The sequence below is a fragment of the Tupaia chinensis genome, unplaced genomic scaffold (genome assembly GCF_000334495.1).
Source record: "Tupaia chinensis unplaced genomic scaffold, TupChi_1.0 Scaffold000140_1, whole genome shotgun sequence".
Lineage (NCBI taxonomy): Eukaryota > Metazoa > Chordata > Mammalia > Scandentia > Tupaiidae > Tupaia > Tupaia belangeri.
Window position 1 is genome coordinate 6,576,882 of NW_006159610.1, and position 17,494 is coordinate 6,594,375.

The 17,494-nt window shown below is 44.3% G+C and overlaps 1 protein-coding gene across 1 annotated transcript in view; it reads right to left on the reverse strand.

The window, feature by feature from the left end:
• Window positions 1–7,623: 7,623 nt before the first annotated feature.
• Window positions 7,624–17,494, reverse strand: part of ZC3HAV1L (ZC3HAV1 like) — an 11,257-nt gene continuing 1,386 nt past the window's right edge. The window contains exons 2-4 of the mRNA XM_027770545.1: window positions 15,711–15,846; window positions 11,949–12,207; window positions 7,624–9,551 (exon numbers count right to left, since the gene is read on the reverse strand). Of these exons, the coding sequence (XP_027626346.1) occupies window positions 9,415–9,551; window positions 11,949–12,207; window positions 15,711–15,846 (532 nt within the window). The 3' untranslated portion in view covers window positions 7,624–9,414. The remainder of the gene's footprint in view (window positions 9,552–11,948; window positions 12,208–15,710; window positions 15,847–17,494) is intronic.

Below are 17,494 nucleotides of genomic sequence, written 5' to 3' on the forward strand. Positions count from 1 at the left end.
GAGGAGAATGGAGGAGAAGGGATTGCGGCGTGACCATCCCCCCTGGGGGGTGATTTCTCGCTTTCTGTCTCTATGTCTCTCTCTGTCTGTCTGGCGAGCGCACGCGCCCTACAGTGAAAATCTCTCCAAAAAAAACAAAACAAAACAAAAAAAAGACACAAAAAAACCCCAAACTAATAATAAACTAAAAATAATAATTATATTAAAAAATAAATGATAAAATATTCATAAAATAAAATAAACAATAAAATATTAATTAAAAGAATACAAGAATACTAATAATAAGATTAATTAATTTATTAAATATTTATTTTTTTAAAAAGGGTCAGCAGGTGACAGGGTGGTTAAGGCACTGGATCCCACAGGGCTGACTGCATGGTTGAGTCTTGGACCCAACAGCTTGAAAAACATCCCAGTGTGTGTATGTGCGTGCCCAAAATCCCAAAAGGAGAATGGAGGAGAAGGAATTGTGGTGTGGCCATCCCCACCTTGGTGTTGACTTCTCACTTTCCCTCTCTGTCTCTCTCCAGCAAGTGCACATGTCCTGTAGCAAAACAAACAAGGGGCCAGCAAATAGAGTGGTGGTTGGGATGCTGGGCTCCCAGTCTAGGACTTGACTGTGGTTCAAGTCCTAACTGGGAGACTTGCTTTCTCACTTTCATTCTCTCTCTCTGATGACTATAACAAGTTAAAAATAATAATAACAATAATAATAATAGGGACCAGCAGATGGCGTAATAGTTACATTGCGCACTCCCACGTAGTCAACCACGGTTCAAGTATTGGACCTGGGGGCTTAAAACTCACACCAGCACAAATGTATGTGTGCTCAAGATGCTGAGAGGAGAAGGGACTGCGGCGTGGCCATACCCCTGGGAGGTGATTTCTTGTTTTCTGTCTCTCTGTCTCTGTCTTTCCAGCAAACACACTTGCCCTATAGCAAAAATCTCTCTTAAAAAAAATAAAATAAAATAGGGACCAGCAATTGGCATAATAGCTATGTCACTGGACTCCCATGTAGCCGACTGCAGTTCGAGTCATGGACCCAATGGCTTAAACTCACGCCAGGCGCATGTGCATGCATGCCCAAGATCCCGAGAGTGGAGTAAAAGGGATTGTGGCGTGGCCATCCCCCCTGAGGGGGGGTAATCTCTCACTTTCTGTCTCTCTGTCTCTGTCTTTTCAGCAAACTCACATGCCCTATGGCAAAAAACTCTCAAACATTAAAATAAATAATTCTAAAAAAAGAAATCCACAAAATATTTTCCCACATATACATGTGTGCACACAGAATATATTATTTTAAAAATAAAAATGACATCACAGATCAATTTATAATAACTCTAAACATGACTTAGAAAAAAATTTATACTTTGATATAGCATGAGAAATAAAAAGAAATTGCTACATACACACATAAAATACAAATTAACTTTATTTATGTATAGATGTATACCAAGTGGCTGGGAAAAATACATTTAAAGAATATACCATAATCAGGTACAGTTTATCTTAGAAATTTAAAGGTGTTTTAATATTATGAAGGCCTTAATATATCACATTCGGTGATTTAAATGATAAAAATATAACTATATCAAAAGATACCAATTCTTTTTATCAAGCTTTTAGTTTTCATAAAGATTCTATTTCTCTCATCTTAATAAAGAACATGTGGAGACCATCAGTTAGTGTAATGGCTATGTCGCTGGACTCCCATGTAGTCGACTGCAGTTTGAGTCCTGGATCTGGTGGCTTAAACTCATGCCAGGCGCTTGTGTGTGTGTGCCTAAGATCCTGAGAGGAGAACGGAGGAGAAGGGATTGCGGCATGGCCATCCCCCCGGGGGATGATTTCTCGCTTTCTGTCTCTCTGCCTCTCTCTGTCTCTCTCTGTCTTTCTGGTGAGCACACGCGCCCGATAGCAAAAACCTCAGAAAAATTAAAAAAAAGAACATGTGTTTAAAACCAACAATTAACATCATATTTAATGATGAAATAGCACAAATTATCTTTTTGTCACATTTTGTTTGTATTTAACATTAAACAAAATAGAAATAGGTAAGAGAATCTTTTTTTTTTTGCAATTATGACTTCATACTTAGAAAAAATAGGCCATCTAAAACTATTAGAACATAGGTAATTTACCAAATATAAATATTTTAAAAATTAACAGTATTCAAAAGATAGAGATTCCCATATCAATTAGCAATACAGATATAAAATACCAAAGAATGTGATAAATGAGACAAAAATGAGAACAAATAATAGTGAAAGAAATCAAGCAAGAAGTGGAGAGATTTAATTCCTTAATGGAAAGAATTCGTATCAAAGAAACCTAAGGATTTTGTCTTCCTTTCTTCATGCAGTAGGGAGAAAGAGACATGTCCCCCCCAGTTTGCCAGAGGGCATGTGTACTTGCCAGAGAGAGTCAGAGAAAGAGGGGGAGGATAGAAAGCACACCCCATTGGGAATAGCCAAGTCACAATCCCATCTCCATCTCTCCCTCATTTAGGATTTTGGGCATGCACACGCACTTGCCCGGCCTGTTTTATTTTTTTTATTTTTTTTTCTTTTGAGAGGTTTTTGCTATAGGGCATGTGCACTTGCCAGACAGAGAGAGACAGAGAGATAGAAAGCGAGAAATCCTCCCCCCAGGGGGGATGGCCATGCCACAATCCCTTCTCCTCCATTCTCCTCTCAGGATCTTGGGCATAAACGCACATGTGCCCGGCATGAGTTTTAAGCCACCGGGTCTGGGACGCAAACCGTGGTTGACTACGTGGGAGTCCAGCGACATAGCCATTATGCTACCCGCTGGTCCCATCTGGCCTGTTTTTCAAACCACTGGGTCTGGGACTTGAATCAAGCAGCCACCATGGGGGATCCAGCCACCTTACCAACCAGGCCACGGGCTGCCTCAAGATATTTTTAGCAGATGGGAATCAGCAGTTAGTGTAATGGCTATGTTGCTGGACTCCCACGTAGTCGACCGCGGTTCGCGTCCCGGACCCGGTGGCTTAGAATGCACGCCGGGCGCGTGTGCGTGCGTGCCCAAGATCCCAAGAGGAGAATAGAGAAGAAGGGATTGAGGCGTGACCATCCCCCCTGGGGATTTTCTCGTTTCCTGTCTCTGTCTCAAAAAAAAAAAACAACAACAACAAAAAACAGATATTTTTAGCAGAATCTCATTGTGTCTCCATCTTCCCACCCAAGCCTCCCAATTAGGATTACAGGGGCCCAAAAACTTGCCCTGTATGTTCAGGGTGTCCCAGAAATGGAACATGCCCCCCCCCATGCCCTCCAGCCCCCCAGGCAGTGGTGTTACCTGAGCACCACTATGACTGGGCCAACATATTTCTTAAAGAGTAAATTTTAGACTCAGAAAATTTTCAACCTGGAGCACCAAAAAGCTGTTTACCATACATAACACATTCCTTAGGGGAAAAAAAAGTTTTAAATATTAAAAAATATGAAGCCAGCCAGTGGTGTGGTTGTTCAGAAAGCTAGATTCCACATGGCCAACTAGGTAGTTCAAGTCCCTGACTAGGCATGCCACTGAGCGTGTGTGCCTGCTTGCCCAAAATCCTGAGAGGAGAAGAAATTGTGTGGCCATACCCCCTGAGGGTGACTTCTCACTCCGACCCCCAGTGAGCACACTCACCCTATAGCAAATTAGAAAAGAAAAAAATGTGGGACCAGCAGGTGGCATGATAGTTAAGACGCTGAACTCCCACATGGCTGATCACAGTTCGAGTCCTAGACCTGGTGGCCTGAAACTCACACTGGGCACATGTGTGTGCATGCCCAAGATCCTGAGAGAAGAACGGAAGAGAAGGGATGGTGGCATGTCCATTCCCCTTGGGGGATCTTTTCTCACTTTCTCTCTCTGTCTCTCTAGCAAGCACATGTGCCCTATAGCGAAATTCTCTCAAGAAAAAAGAAAACACTGTAAGTGGGAACAAGGGGGTGGGGCATGGTACCAGTAGGATACTGACTCACGCAGGCTCAAGTACAGAGTTTATTTCATTTTATGGCAACAAAATATGTCTTAACCGCCAAGTGCTAGAATTACAATGAAAAATAATAATATTGCTCAAAGTCAGGGAATGAAAACACAGTGCCCTACAGTGTAACGGGGAAGGTGACATGCCAGCACTGTGAGGTCGCCAGCACTGCCTCTCAGGGAAAGGCTCACCTGGCATCTGAAGACTCACTGTGCCGGGCCTTAAGGCGGGCAGAGGCAAGAAGGAACAGCACGTAGAGAAGGGGGACCAACATTCACGAACTGTCACAAGACACAACGGCACATTCCAAAGAAAGTCTAAGTAGGTCAAATACGATACTGGTTGGCATTTTTAAAACCCAATTAAAAGTCAGTATTTAAAAATGAAAAAAATTTCCCATAAAAATTTCTGGCTTCTCTAAAAACTGGGCCACATTCCCACAAGGAAACAAGAGGCAGGTGTCCCTTTCAGATGGCACGATTTGCCACACACTTCCTTCCCCATTTTTCTTGCATTCAACCCACTTCATCCATTTAACTCCAGTCCCTGTAGACAGCTGAGTTCATGACCCCGCCCCTACAAAATAGGAATGAATAAAGGTTTCAGTAGGAAAAAAACAGAATGACTAGGTCTGCTTTCAAAGCATGAGTCGGCAACCAAATGGAAGGCAGGAGGCGGGCAGGGTGGTAAGGAGACTGAGAGAATCCACAAAAGCCTATTATGCTAAAAATTAAATCAAGCTACCATCATTGAAGTGGGGCAGGGCAACTCCTACAGAAAACCTAGCACCTCTTACAGAAAACCCAGCACCTCCTACAAAAAACTCCCACAACCTGTAACTTGAAAACCATGAGTAATGCATCTGTGGTCTACATGTAAGAGATGATGAGGGTGTGAAACGAGGGAGTGTGCAGGGGATGGAAAAAAGGGGCAGTGAAGGATAAACATTTGAGAAATTTTTGGTTTTCTTAAAGTCTATTTTATTCATGATAAAGTGTGCATATGTACATGCATGAGAAAAAGAGAGAGTAACATTCTCAACAGGGTCTCCCTTCCTCACCCCTCCAGCTCATCAGGTTCTTGGCACAAACACATATACACCTGGTACGTTTCAGGTTGACCAGGCTGGGGATTCGAACCCCTGGTCAGTCACGTGGCTTCCAGCACTGTGGTTCAGTGTGCTTTCACTGTGCCACTGAAGTTTTTAAAAGGAAAAAAATCTAGGGACCAGCAGTCAGCGTAATGGCTATGTCGCTGGATTCCCACGTAGTCGACGCAGTTCACGTCCAGATCCAGTGGCTTAAAACTCACGCCAGGCGTGTGTGCGTGTGTGCCCAAGATCCCGAGAGGAAAATGGAGGAGAAGGGATTGCGGTGTGGCCATCCCCTCTGGGGGGTGATTTCTTGCTTTCTATCTCTCTGTCTCTCTCTGTCTGTCTGGCGAGCGCACGCGCCCTATAGCAAAAAAAACTCTCAAAAAAAAAAAAAGGAAAAAAATCTAACCAATTTGACACAGGGTTCAAGGAGAAAGAAGAGTATAAGACACTGTAGTTCCTGGCTCATCCTTAGGTGGATGGCAGTGACAATCAAAAATAAGAAAACATGGGACCAGCAGTTAGTGTAATGGCTATGTCGCTGAACTCCCATGTTGTCGACCGTGGTTCGAGTCCCAGACCTGGTGGCTTAAACTCACACCGGGCGCATGTGTGTGCATGCCCAAGATCCTGAGAGGAGAATGGAGGAGAAGGGACTGCAGCGTGGCCATCCCCCTTGGGGTGGGGGTGGGGGTGATTTCTTGCTTTCTGTATCTCTGTCTCTCTCTGTCTTTCTGGCGAGCGCACGCGCCCTATAACAAAAACCTCTCCAAAAAAAAGTAAGAAAACAAAAGAAAAATAAGACTGGAGAAAAACTGATAACTCTACTTAAGATAGGTTGAATTTGCAACGCCCATCAATACGCAGCTTTATCTTATAAGCTCCAATAAAACCAAAGAAACTTATCTCCGACGACAATCTGACAGTACTCTAACAGCTGAATCATGAAGTGGAAATAAGAGAAAGATATGACGAGGTAAGATTTTTGCAGAATGAATAAAACCAACAGAACTAAGATTCAAATGGGATATTATAGAATTAAATAAAATATTGCAATAACGATTACAGAAAGCCAATAACTTCATACATAAAAGCATGATACTAAGATATATATAAAGAACACAATAATGCAAAAGTCCAAGACAATCAATGTAAAGGATACGCATTTATACCCGCTGCTATTCCCACTAAGGATTTAAGATAGCTTACGACAAAAATACACAGAGTAAGATGCATAAATAATAATAAAGTGTAAAAATATATTTTTTTAAAAAATTAGCACCAGGAGAAATTGGAACTAGAAAAAAGAAAGCAAAATAGCAGAAAGGCTTTCAGAAATATTGCAGTTGATGACCAAAGTAAAAAGATGAACATGAATTGCATGATTCTTAGTGTCCATTTGGAGAAAATACAGTAATTTCTCATTTTTAAAAAGACTTTTTTTGCATTCGTTCCCAATAGAAAAGATAACATTTGATGATAACATTTGATGATTAAACATTTCTTTAAATAATTTTAGCCTTATGAATGTTCACTGCATTCTCCCTGTTTCTCAAATATTATGTTGTTGCAGTTACATTTAAAGAAACAAACCAAAACCCTTTACAGAATCTGGAAATATTCCTACATCGAACACAGCAAAGGATTTCATAAAGTTGTTTCTTTGTGGCACCTCTTGATGAAATCAAAGAATAAAACATTTAAATGCAACTCGATGACAGCTAGTGTGTGCCCAAGATCCCGAGAGGAGAATGGAGGAGAAGGGATTGCGGTGTGGCCATCCCCTCTGGGGGGTGATTTCTTGCTTTCTATCTCTCTGTCTCTCTCTGTCTGTCTGGCGAGCGCACGCGCCCTATAGCAAAAAAACCTCTCAAAAAAAAAAAAAAGGAAAAAAATCTAACCAATTTGACACAGGGTTCAAGGAGAAAGAAGAGTATAAGACACTGTAGTTCCTGGCTCATCCTTAGGTGGATGGCAGTGACAATCAAAAATAAGAAAACATGGGACCAGCAGTTAGTGTAATGGCTATGTCGCTGAACTCCCATGTTGTCGACCGTGGTTCGAGTCCCAGACCTGGTGGCTTAAACTCACACCGGGCGCATGTGTGTGCATGCCCAAGATCCTGAGAGGAGAATGGAGGAGAAGGGACTGCAGCGTGGCCATCCCCCTTGGGGTGGGGGTGGGGGTGATTTCTTGCTTTCTGTATCTCTGTCTCTCTCTGTCTTTCTGGCGAGCGCACGCGCCCTATAACAAAAACCTCTCCAAAAAAAAGTAAGAAAACAAAAGAAAAATAAGACTGGAGAAAAACTGATAACTCTACTTAGGATAGGTTGAATTTGCAACGCCCATCAATACGCAGCTTTATCTTATAAGCTCCAATAAAACCAAAGAAACTTATCTCCGACGACAATCTGACAGTACTCTAACAGCTGAATCATGAAGTGGAAATAAGAGAAAGATATGACGAGGTAAGATTTTTGCAGAATGAATAAAACCAACAGAACTAAGATTCAAATGGGATATTATAGAATTAAATAAAATATTGCAATAACGATTACAGAAAGCCAATAACTTCATACATAAAAGCATGATACTAAGATATATATAAAGAACACAATAATGCAAAAGTCCAAGACAATCAATGTAAAGGATACGCATTTATACCCGCTGCTATTCCCACTAAGGATTTAAGATAGCTTACGACAAAAATACACAGAGTAAGATGCATAAATAATAATAAAGTGTAAAAATATATTTTTTTAAAAAATTAGCACCAGGAGAAATTGGAACTAGAAAAAAGAAAGCAAAATAGCAGAAAGGCTTTCAGAAATATTGCAGTTGATGACCAAAGTAAAAAGATGAACATGAATTGCATGATTCTTAGTGTCCATTTGGAGAAAATACAGTAATTTCTCATTTTTAAAAAGACTTTTTTTGCATTCGTTCCCAATAGAAAAGATAACATTTGATGATAACATTTGATGATTAAACATTTCTTTAAATAATTTTAGCCTTATGAATGTTCACTGCATTCTCCCTGTTTCTCAAATATTATGTTGTTGCAGTTACATTTAAAGAAACAAACCAAAACCCTTTACAGAATCTGGAAATATTCCTACATCGAACACAGCAAAGGATTTCATAAAGTTGTTTCTTTGTGGCACCTCTTGATGAAATCAAAGAATAAAACATTTAAATGCAACTCGATGACAGCTAGGTGGGTGGGGGCGGACAGGAAGGGAGAAGGGAAAAAGCGGAACTTCATGAAATGAGTGAGGTATACCAGTTCTGATGGCCTCCTGACCATGGAAAGAACAGACGTAACCTAGAGGAACGGAGGAACTACCCACCCTTCAAACTACAGCCTGGGCTTCAGTAGAAGTTCACTAAGGAATAAAAAGCAGACAAAGTGAGGTAGAAACTGCTGGTGGAGAATCCAAGTGTTGCATATTCTGGTGCTGCCTGAGGATGGATCTACCGAAGCTGGCTGTGACCTGGGCTCAGAATGGTTGACAATCTTTCATGAAAAGTAAGGAACCCGTGAAAGGCCATCCCACATCAGCACAGAGAAGGGCTATGTATAATATAACATGACAAAATGAAGCCATATAGAATATACACAGAGAATATTCATTCACATGCATATTTTTAAATGCAAAATAAAAGTCGTATCATTTAGCACCCATGAGCTAAGAAGAATAGCTTTCAAATGTCATAATTGTGTAGATTTTATGAGAACAGCTATATTCTAAGTTAGAAAGAACTAAAATACCCCCTTATAAGGGGGAGCTGGTTAAGTAAACTATGATATATACTAATAATCCTGTGGGGGGAAAATGATCACATATGATAAATGTGAACAAAGACAACATTAGGTTAATTTTAAAAATGTCATATACGAACTGTAATGCTCTATGATACCACAATATAAACTGTGTTTATGGGCATACAGAAATACACTGGCCGGACCACAGAAGCCAGCAAAAAGCCGCCCTGCAGAGCTCCATCCACCTGGCCTGAGAGAGATCAGGAATTACAGGCACGATTTGCCCCAGGCAGGCCCCAGCTCCATTCACGTTTTCCTTCTCTTTGCTTGCTCAACATCCAACCTCGTCCCAAGCACCTGTTCCCAATTTTATCCTCCTGAATTGACATTTTCTTCTTTTTCCACCTTCTTTCCTTCTCACAACACACTGTGAGGTAGGTATTGTGGCCACAATTCCTAAGTGACTGAAGGGTTACAAACCAAAGCACGACAGAAGCTGTGTTCTCAGATCTTCCAAGCTGAACAAGGTTCTTCTTATTTCACTGACACTCTTTAAGGTTTACCTGAGCAGGGCTTCTTGGCAGACTGAGCAGGGACGGAAACCAGAGAACTGGCCTCTGCAGCCCCAGCTACCTTGACTCCTTGTTTCTCAAGGCCCTGTGAACGCTCAGTGGAGGCAGCAGAATCATCTAAAAAGAAGAAAAGGATAAGCTTCCCCAAGATACCCATTTAACACTCTTTAGTTTCAACTTATGTTGGGACCATCAATCCAGTTAACCAGACAAGATCCTCAACAGCCCAGATTGGGAGTTTATGTCGTCTGGATTTTTTTATATTAGACACACACACACAGGAGGGGACTTCAAAAAGCTCATGGAAAAACGGAATTAAAGTACATGTTTATTGGACCAGCAGGTAACATGGTGGTTAAGGTGCTAGATACCCACATGGCCATGAGCAGTTCAAGTCCTGCACCTGGAGGCTTGAAAATCATGCTGGGCACCTGTGCATGTGTTCCCAAAATCCCAAGAGGAAAAGAGATTGTAGCATGGCCATCAACACTGGGGAGTGATTTCTCACTTTCCCTCTCTGACTCTCTAGTGAGTACATGTGCCCTAAGGCAAAAACTTAAAAAAAAAAAAAAAAGTACAAGTTTATTTTGATGCAAGAAAATTTAAAATCCATGCAGTTATTATTATTTTTTTCTTTGTAGTAATGGTAGAGTGCATGCATATGGCAGAGTGGAGGGAGAGAGAAGTGCTCTCCCACAGGGTCTGGTCTAACTGCAGTCCCCACAGGGATGGACTTTTCCTGAGCAGTGTCTGCCTGCTGTCTCATGGAGCGTCCCATGTACAGGTGTGTCATTTTATGCAATATCCACAAGCTGTCTAAATACGCGGTACAACAGAACTATGCATTGATTTCAATTTGGGGGCACCAAAATAAACCCACTAAATTTCATTTTTCCATGAAATCTTGAAGAGAGTGTGTGTGTATAAAGTCAAGCAGATAGGCACTGTTTTATGGAGAGGCTCACTAAACAAGGCCAGATGAAGACAGTGACTGGTCCTAACCACAGCACAGAGTGGAAGGTCCCTACCATCACTCAGGATTTCCTGAGTGACACTGGTACCGTGCTGTGCTTTCTCTGCCTCCAAACCCACTCAGTATCAGCCTGTGACACTGGTATCATGCCGTGCTTGCTCTGCCTCCAAACCCACTCAGACTGCCGCTAACATCCCAATGGGAGAAAACTCCACACTATGTTGAGACGGAACCTTCTGGTAGTCTGGTTTTCCTAACAGCGGTTCTCCTAAGCTTCCCACCCAGAGTTTGAGCTGCACGTAAAACTAACAGAAGAAAAAACCCGAATGCATTATGATGAAAAGAACACCAAACTATACTTGGCATATACTTTTAAATGACCAAAAGACTATGCAGCAACATGAGAAGACAGAATGTGGGACAAAAGTGAATTTTATTTTATTTTATTTTTTAGGTTTTTCCTATTGGGTGTGTGTGCCTGCCAGAGTGCAACAGAGGGAGGGACAGTGAGAAACCATTCCCCAGGGGAGATGGCCATGTCATAATCCCCCCTCTTCCACTCTCCTCTCGAGACTCTGGGCATGCACACACATGTACCCGGTATGACCCTCTAGCAGCTAGATCTGGGAATCGAACCGTGGTTGGCCCAGTGGTAGTCTAGCACCTCTAGCACCACACCATCTGTTGGCCCTACAAAGTGAAAATTTAACATATCTAACGTGCGCTTGAAGTACAACTGGATTGATTTTTTTTTTTTTTTGGAGATATTTTCACTGTAGGGTGCGTGCGCTCGCCAGACAGAGAGAGAGAGACATAGAGACAGAAAGCGAGAAATCACCCCCCAGGGGGGATGGTCACGCCGCAATCCCTTCTCCTCCATTCTCCTCTCGGGATCTTGGGCATGCACGCACACGCGCCCGGCGTGAGTTTTTAAGCCACCGGGTCCGGGACACGAACCGTGGTCGACTACGTGGGAGTCCAGCGACATAGCCATTACGCTAACTGCTGGTTCCCTGGATTGATATTTGTATAGTAACAGAACTGAAGGGCTTATAATAAATGGTAGCATTATGGATTAGAATTAGTAGAATCTCACGTCATTTTATTTCTAGTCTCCATTTCCCAAATTTTTCTGTAATGTGAAAATTACTTAAAAATTTCAAAAGAAAAATAATTACAATTTGATTTAATAAAATGAAGCCATCTTATGTTATTTTCACCTTCCCAGTCACCAGCACGTCTCTCCTCTTCCTCCTAACCAGGAGCTAAGACCGTTCTACCTACCTCCTGACCCCCAGCGTACTAGGGAGCCACAGTGCTCAAACAGGCAGATTCCATTAGCTGGCAGTGCTGGTTAGAATCACAGCTCTGCCTCATAAAATGGTGACTGTCCTAAGCATTCCCAAGGACAAAGCCACAATTAATAAATGAAGTGCTTTGTTCCTAGACTTAACTTTCAAGTCACTATTCTTATTTTGTAACTGTGAAGCATCTCAGCACCACACTGTTGGTAATTCTGTGTCTGTCTTGGAGACTCCTACCTTTATTTTCAAGCATCTTGTGCAGCTTCATATGCTTGTAGGTAGAGATGATCTGAAAATTAACGAGACTTGGGATGTTCAGTTCTTGGTCCTGCAGCAACGTCAAGGCAGTAGCCTGAATGAGCTGATGGGACTTTTTGCAGGTCTGAAGTTTACACTCTCCTTTGACAAAGGACTTGCACACGTGAAACTTGTTGCATTTATCCTTGAGGTTGCAGTAGCCGTAGAGGGCTTCACCTCTGTTATAGAGCAAACAAACCTGGCACAGAGACGAGGCAGAAGCATTTACAATATGCATTTCCACTCTCTCTCTCTCTATATATATATATTTTTTAATTGCCAGAGGACTCACACACTAGCTAGAGAGAGAAAGAGGGAGGGAGAAGGCAAACCTAATGGGGCATGGTTGCTTTGCAATTCCTTCTCCACACACCTGCACACTTTTCTTTTTCTTCTTTCTTTTTTTGAGGGGGGAGAGGTTTTCGCTATAGGGCGCGTGTGCTCACCAGAAAGACAGAGAGAGACAGAGAGATAGAAAGCGAGAAATCACCCCCCAGGGGGGATGGCCACACCACAATCCCTTCTCCTCCATTCTCCTCTCGGGACCTTGGGAATGCATGCACGGGCACCCAGCGTGAGTTTAAGCCACCGGGTCCAGGACTCGAATCGAGGTCGACTACGTGGGAGCCGAGCGACACAGCCATTACGCTAAATGCTAGTCCCAGCATACTTTTCTTTTCAAGGCACGTTTTTCTTTTCAAGCCGTTGGACTGGAACTCAAATCACAAGGTTAACGGAGACCCTTAATTGGCCTGCCCTCCTCCCCCAAAACCTGTAGCCAACGAGGGACTTACGGAAACACAAAAGACCAGCCCCTGGCCTTCTTAGGAAGCTAGGACGATTCTTCAGTACCATTTTCCTTCCACTGTCCCCCATGAACAGAGCCAAGACTAGACTTTACCCTGCTTGTAGCGTTTCCTTCTCTGGCTTCCTTCTCTGCCTTACTGGGCTTTCCTACCTCAGTAAACCTCACGCACCTGAAACCCTGCCTCATCCTCTGCTTCCAAGGAAGCCAACCTGACTGGAAGCATAAACGTATAGCTCAGGATTCAGACAAGGGCACTCTTTAAGGTGCACTATTAATATTTTCATTGGGACGCTTAACATAAACGGGGTCTGCCCCAGACAACCAAGACCATGCTGATGAGAAATTATTAATAAAGAGGATGGGAAGAGCAGGCTGTTAACCCTGAAACCACTCAACTTCACACACGCAGAATGATGACAAGGTCTCACGTGCCTCCTGATGTGATAGGCAGGAAATACAACTGTCCAGGTTTCACTGAGAAAGTCAGATATCCTAAGAAACCCCTCGGTCCCAGGCAAACAGGGATGTTTGTCATCCCAACAATGCATTAGTACAGATGTAAAACTCTTGCTATAAAATCAAACCTAGAGGGCCAGCAGGTGGTGTGATGGTTAAGGCGATGGATTCCCATGTGGCCAACTGCAGTTTGAGTCCCAGGGCTGGCAGCTTGCTTTCTCACCTCACCCATCTGGTGAGCACACGTGTCTGATAGCAAATTAAAAAATAATATTTTTATATTAAATACATTGTTTTTAAAATTCAAACCTAGGTTCCAGATCAGTTTACAGTATACTCAGGGGCTGGAGGAGCACATTAAATGATACACAGGAATGCAACCACATGACACATACTCCAGTCCAGCAGACAGGGTCAGAGGTGGGCTCCCGTGGTGAAGCCAGTCTACTGGCTGCTCATGGGCATAGTCTAATATAGCAAGAAGAGGCTGGGCCCAGAACACTAGGTAGAAGCCAGAAAGAAAAGATTCTGGGCCAGCGGGTGGTATGGTGGCTAAAGCTCCGGATCCCACACGGCCCACTGCACTGCCGACTCCTGGACCTAGTAGCTTGAAAATACAACGGGTGTGTGTGCATCCCAAATCCAAAGAGGAGACTGGACAAGGGATTGCAGTGTGGCCATCTTTTCTGGGGAGTGAGCTCTCGCTCGCTCTCTCGCTTTTCTCCAGCAAATGCACTTGCTCTACAGCAAGCTAAAAACAAACAAAAACACAGAAAGTCCTATGGAATGAAAAGGCCTCCACCTGAGAGGAAGGACTGGACCTCGTCTCATCGCTGCTCCTCCTCACCCTTCCTGTCACTCACTGCTCCAGCAGGTGAGATTTCCTGGTGACAACCATGGCTGGAATACACCTGGCTCACAACCGTGCATACCAGACCTGCCTTCAAAGTACAAGATAGCAAAAAGCAGGGGGATGCCAAGAAGAAACCTCCTGGTTCCTAAAACTGACTCCAGGACCACTTTTCTGGTATTCTGCTGCCTCAAGAACTGCCCCTGCCATCTGTACCAAGGGCCCCCCACTCATACCTCCAGCCTTGAGACTTTCTTCCCTTCTAGATCAGAAATACCTGAGAGTTAAAACAGAGTCACCATCACAAACTCTTCCTGTTTTCCCACAATCTTCCTTTCTTCCCACCCCTCTTCTGGAAGCAGGAGCGTGTCTGTGATAGAACCACTGTGCTAGATTAGAAATTTCTGCTTTTGGGGGACCAGCAGTTGGCATAATGGCTATGTCACTGGACTCCCAAGTAGCCAACTGTGGTTCGAGTCCCGGACCCAGTGGCTTAAACTCACACCAGGCACGTGTGTGTGCGTGCCCAAGATCCTGAGAGGAGAATGGAGAAGGGATTGCAGCGTGGCCATCCCCCCTGGGGGGAGATTTCTTGCTTTCTGTCTCTCTGTCTCTCTCTGTTTCTCTGGCAAGCACATGTACTCTATAACAAAAAAAACTCTAAAAGAAAAAAGAAAAGAAATTTCTGCTTTTAATTGGCAGTCTCGCAATATTCTCTCCTAAGATTCCTGCTATTTTGTTCCAAAAAAAATTCTTTATGTATGAAATGCAAACATGCAGTTTCACCATTACAGCAACTATAATGGGTACTCTGTAAGCATTTGAAACTAAATGATGTTGCTCAAAGTAATTACAACTGACATCTAAAGAAAAAAAAAGGTAAGTCAGGGAAAACACAAAGGGTCTTCCAAAGTTCATGGAAAATGCATGTTATGAAAAAACAATTCACAGATTTTCAGTTTTGTTTTGTTTTTGTTTTTGTTTTTAAATTGCCAGGGAGACAAAAAGGGAAAGGGAGAAAGCACCCGCGGTGGGGTGTGGCCACAGAGCACTCCTCTTCCTCCATCCTGTGACACCTGGGGCACGCCCACATACACATAGAATTTTTAAGCCACCAGGGCCAGATTCCAACCAAGTAGTTGGTCATGTGGGATCTGGCTCCCTTAACACCACGGTGTGGAACTGGCCCGATTCAAAATTCTTTGCACCAAAATAAGCTCATATTTTAATTCTATTTTTTTGCACAAACTTTTTTTTTTTTTTTGAGAGATTTTCACTGTAGGGCGCGTGCGCTCGCCAGACAGACAGAGAGAGACATAGAGACAGAAAGTGAGAAATCACCCCCCAGGGGCGATGGTCACGCCGCAATCCCTTCTCCTCCATTCTCCTCTCGGGATCTTGGGCACGCACGCACACGCGCCCGGCGTGAGTTTTAAGCCACCGGGTCCGGGACACGAACCGCGGTCGACTACGTGGGAGTCCAGCGACATAGCCATTACGCTAACTGCTGGTTCCCTGCACAAACTTTTTGAAGCCTCCCATACTTGTACCAAATGAGAAGAAGTGAGGCAGCTCCTTGGTGACTCACCTCTGGTAAAAGGCACGGGTCATTCTGCAGAAGCAGGATCCGCAGCTGGGCTTCATTGAGGCCAAAGATTCCCCGGTTTTTCAGCACCTGGATGTTGACAGGTGTGTGGGTATCATGGGAAAGGGTGCAGGTGGACCTAGGAGGACACCAAGCTCGGGTTAGAAGCCCAGAGGGAGGGGCCAGTCTGTCCATTCCTTGCCTAGGACAGCTTTCAACTCCCGAGTGAGTTTAAATAACTTGCTATCAATTCATGGCTAGAACGGTCTGATAAGCACTGACAGGCAAAAGAGTTGGGTTGAAGCAACTTCCCTCCCAGCATCATTTCCATTTTCAGTGACACTTCAAAGCCAAGGGGACTTTTTTTCTAGAGATTTTTGCTAGAGAGACAGGGAGACAGAGAGTCAGAAAGGGAGAAATCACCCCCGGGGGGGATGGCCACATTGCAATTTCTTCTCTCCCATTCTCCTCTCAGGACCACACCCATACACACGTGCCCAACTGAGTTTTAAACCACCAGGTCCAGGACTTGAACTGTGATCCAGTGAGGTAACCATTATGCCATCGGCTGGTCCATTCTCATCCCCTGCCTTGACAGGATGAGATGGCACCATTGAATTCTCCACCAACAGCTGCCCACTCTCCATGTGACACCAACGTTAAAAGAAAAGCACTCCCCTCCCCCGCAGGTGACACAGTGGTTAAGGCACTGGATTCCCTCATGGTCGTTGAGTCCCGGACCTAGCAGCTCAAAAAATGACGTTAGATGCATTTTGTGCATCCATGCTCAAAATCCCAAGAGGAGAATGGAGGAAAAGGGATTGTGGCATGGCCACCCCTTCTCCAGGGTGATTTCTTGCTTTCCCTCTCACCATCTCTGTCTTTATTAAGTGGAGGTGCCCTATGGCAAGAATCTTACTAAATAAAAAAGGGGGGAAGCACCCCCACATCCAGCTCCCCTTTGGGGACTGGGGTCTAAATAATCCTAGGAAGAGGCCAGGACGCTTGGCACAGCAAACTGAAGACAGGCCTCCAGCAGTGACCAGCCACCGCCCTGGGTTTCCGGGGCTCAGGCGAGGTCAGGGGTCTTTAACCTAGAGCGCGCACAGGCCAGCTTCGTGAAAGTCTGTGGTCACGCAGGAGCCAGAAGTCCTGGCTACAGGATCCCTGGGACTCACAGGAGCTCAGATGACCCCAGGGCCCATCAGAGTAAGTGACCACAAAGCCCCGGTCCTGGGCCAGTCCATGATGTGGAGGTGAAGGCATGGGTCCCACATGGCCCACCCGGCGCCCCCACAATTCTGAGAGTGGAGGAGAAAAAGGGGTCTCTATGTGGTCATCCCCCTGGAAAGGGAGGTGCTTTCTCTCTTTCTTTCTCTTTCTCTCTCTCTCTTTCCAGCGAGTACAAAAGCCCCTTAAGAAAAGAAACACACGCACACAAAACAGCCCCAGACCCTGTTTACCCTCTGCACGGAATGGCCCACCCGGCGCCCCCACAATTCTGAGAGTGGAGGAGAAAAAGGGGTCTCTATGTGGTCATCCCCCTGGAAAGGGAGGTGCTTTCTCTCTTTCTTTCTCTTTCTCTCTCTCTCTTTCCAGCGAGTACAAAAGCCCCTTAAGAAAAGAAACACACGCACACAAAACAGCCCCAGACCCTGTTTACCCTCTGCACGGAGGAGGGGGGGGTGCTGTGAAGTCTTTGCTGGGGGCGGTAAGACACCCCCGGAGAGGGCCTTCGGCCTCTCTCCACTCTCACCCCGGGAGGACGGCAGGGCGTTCTCCAGGCC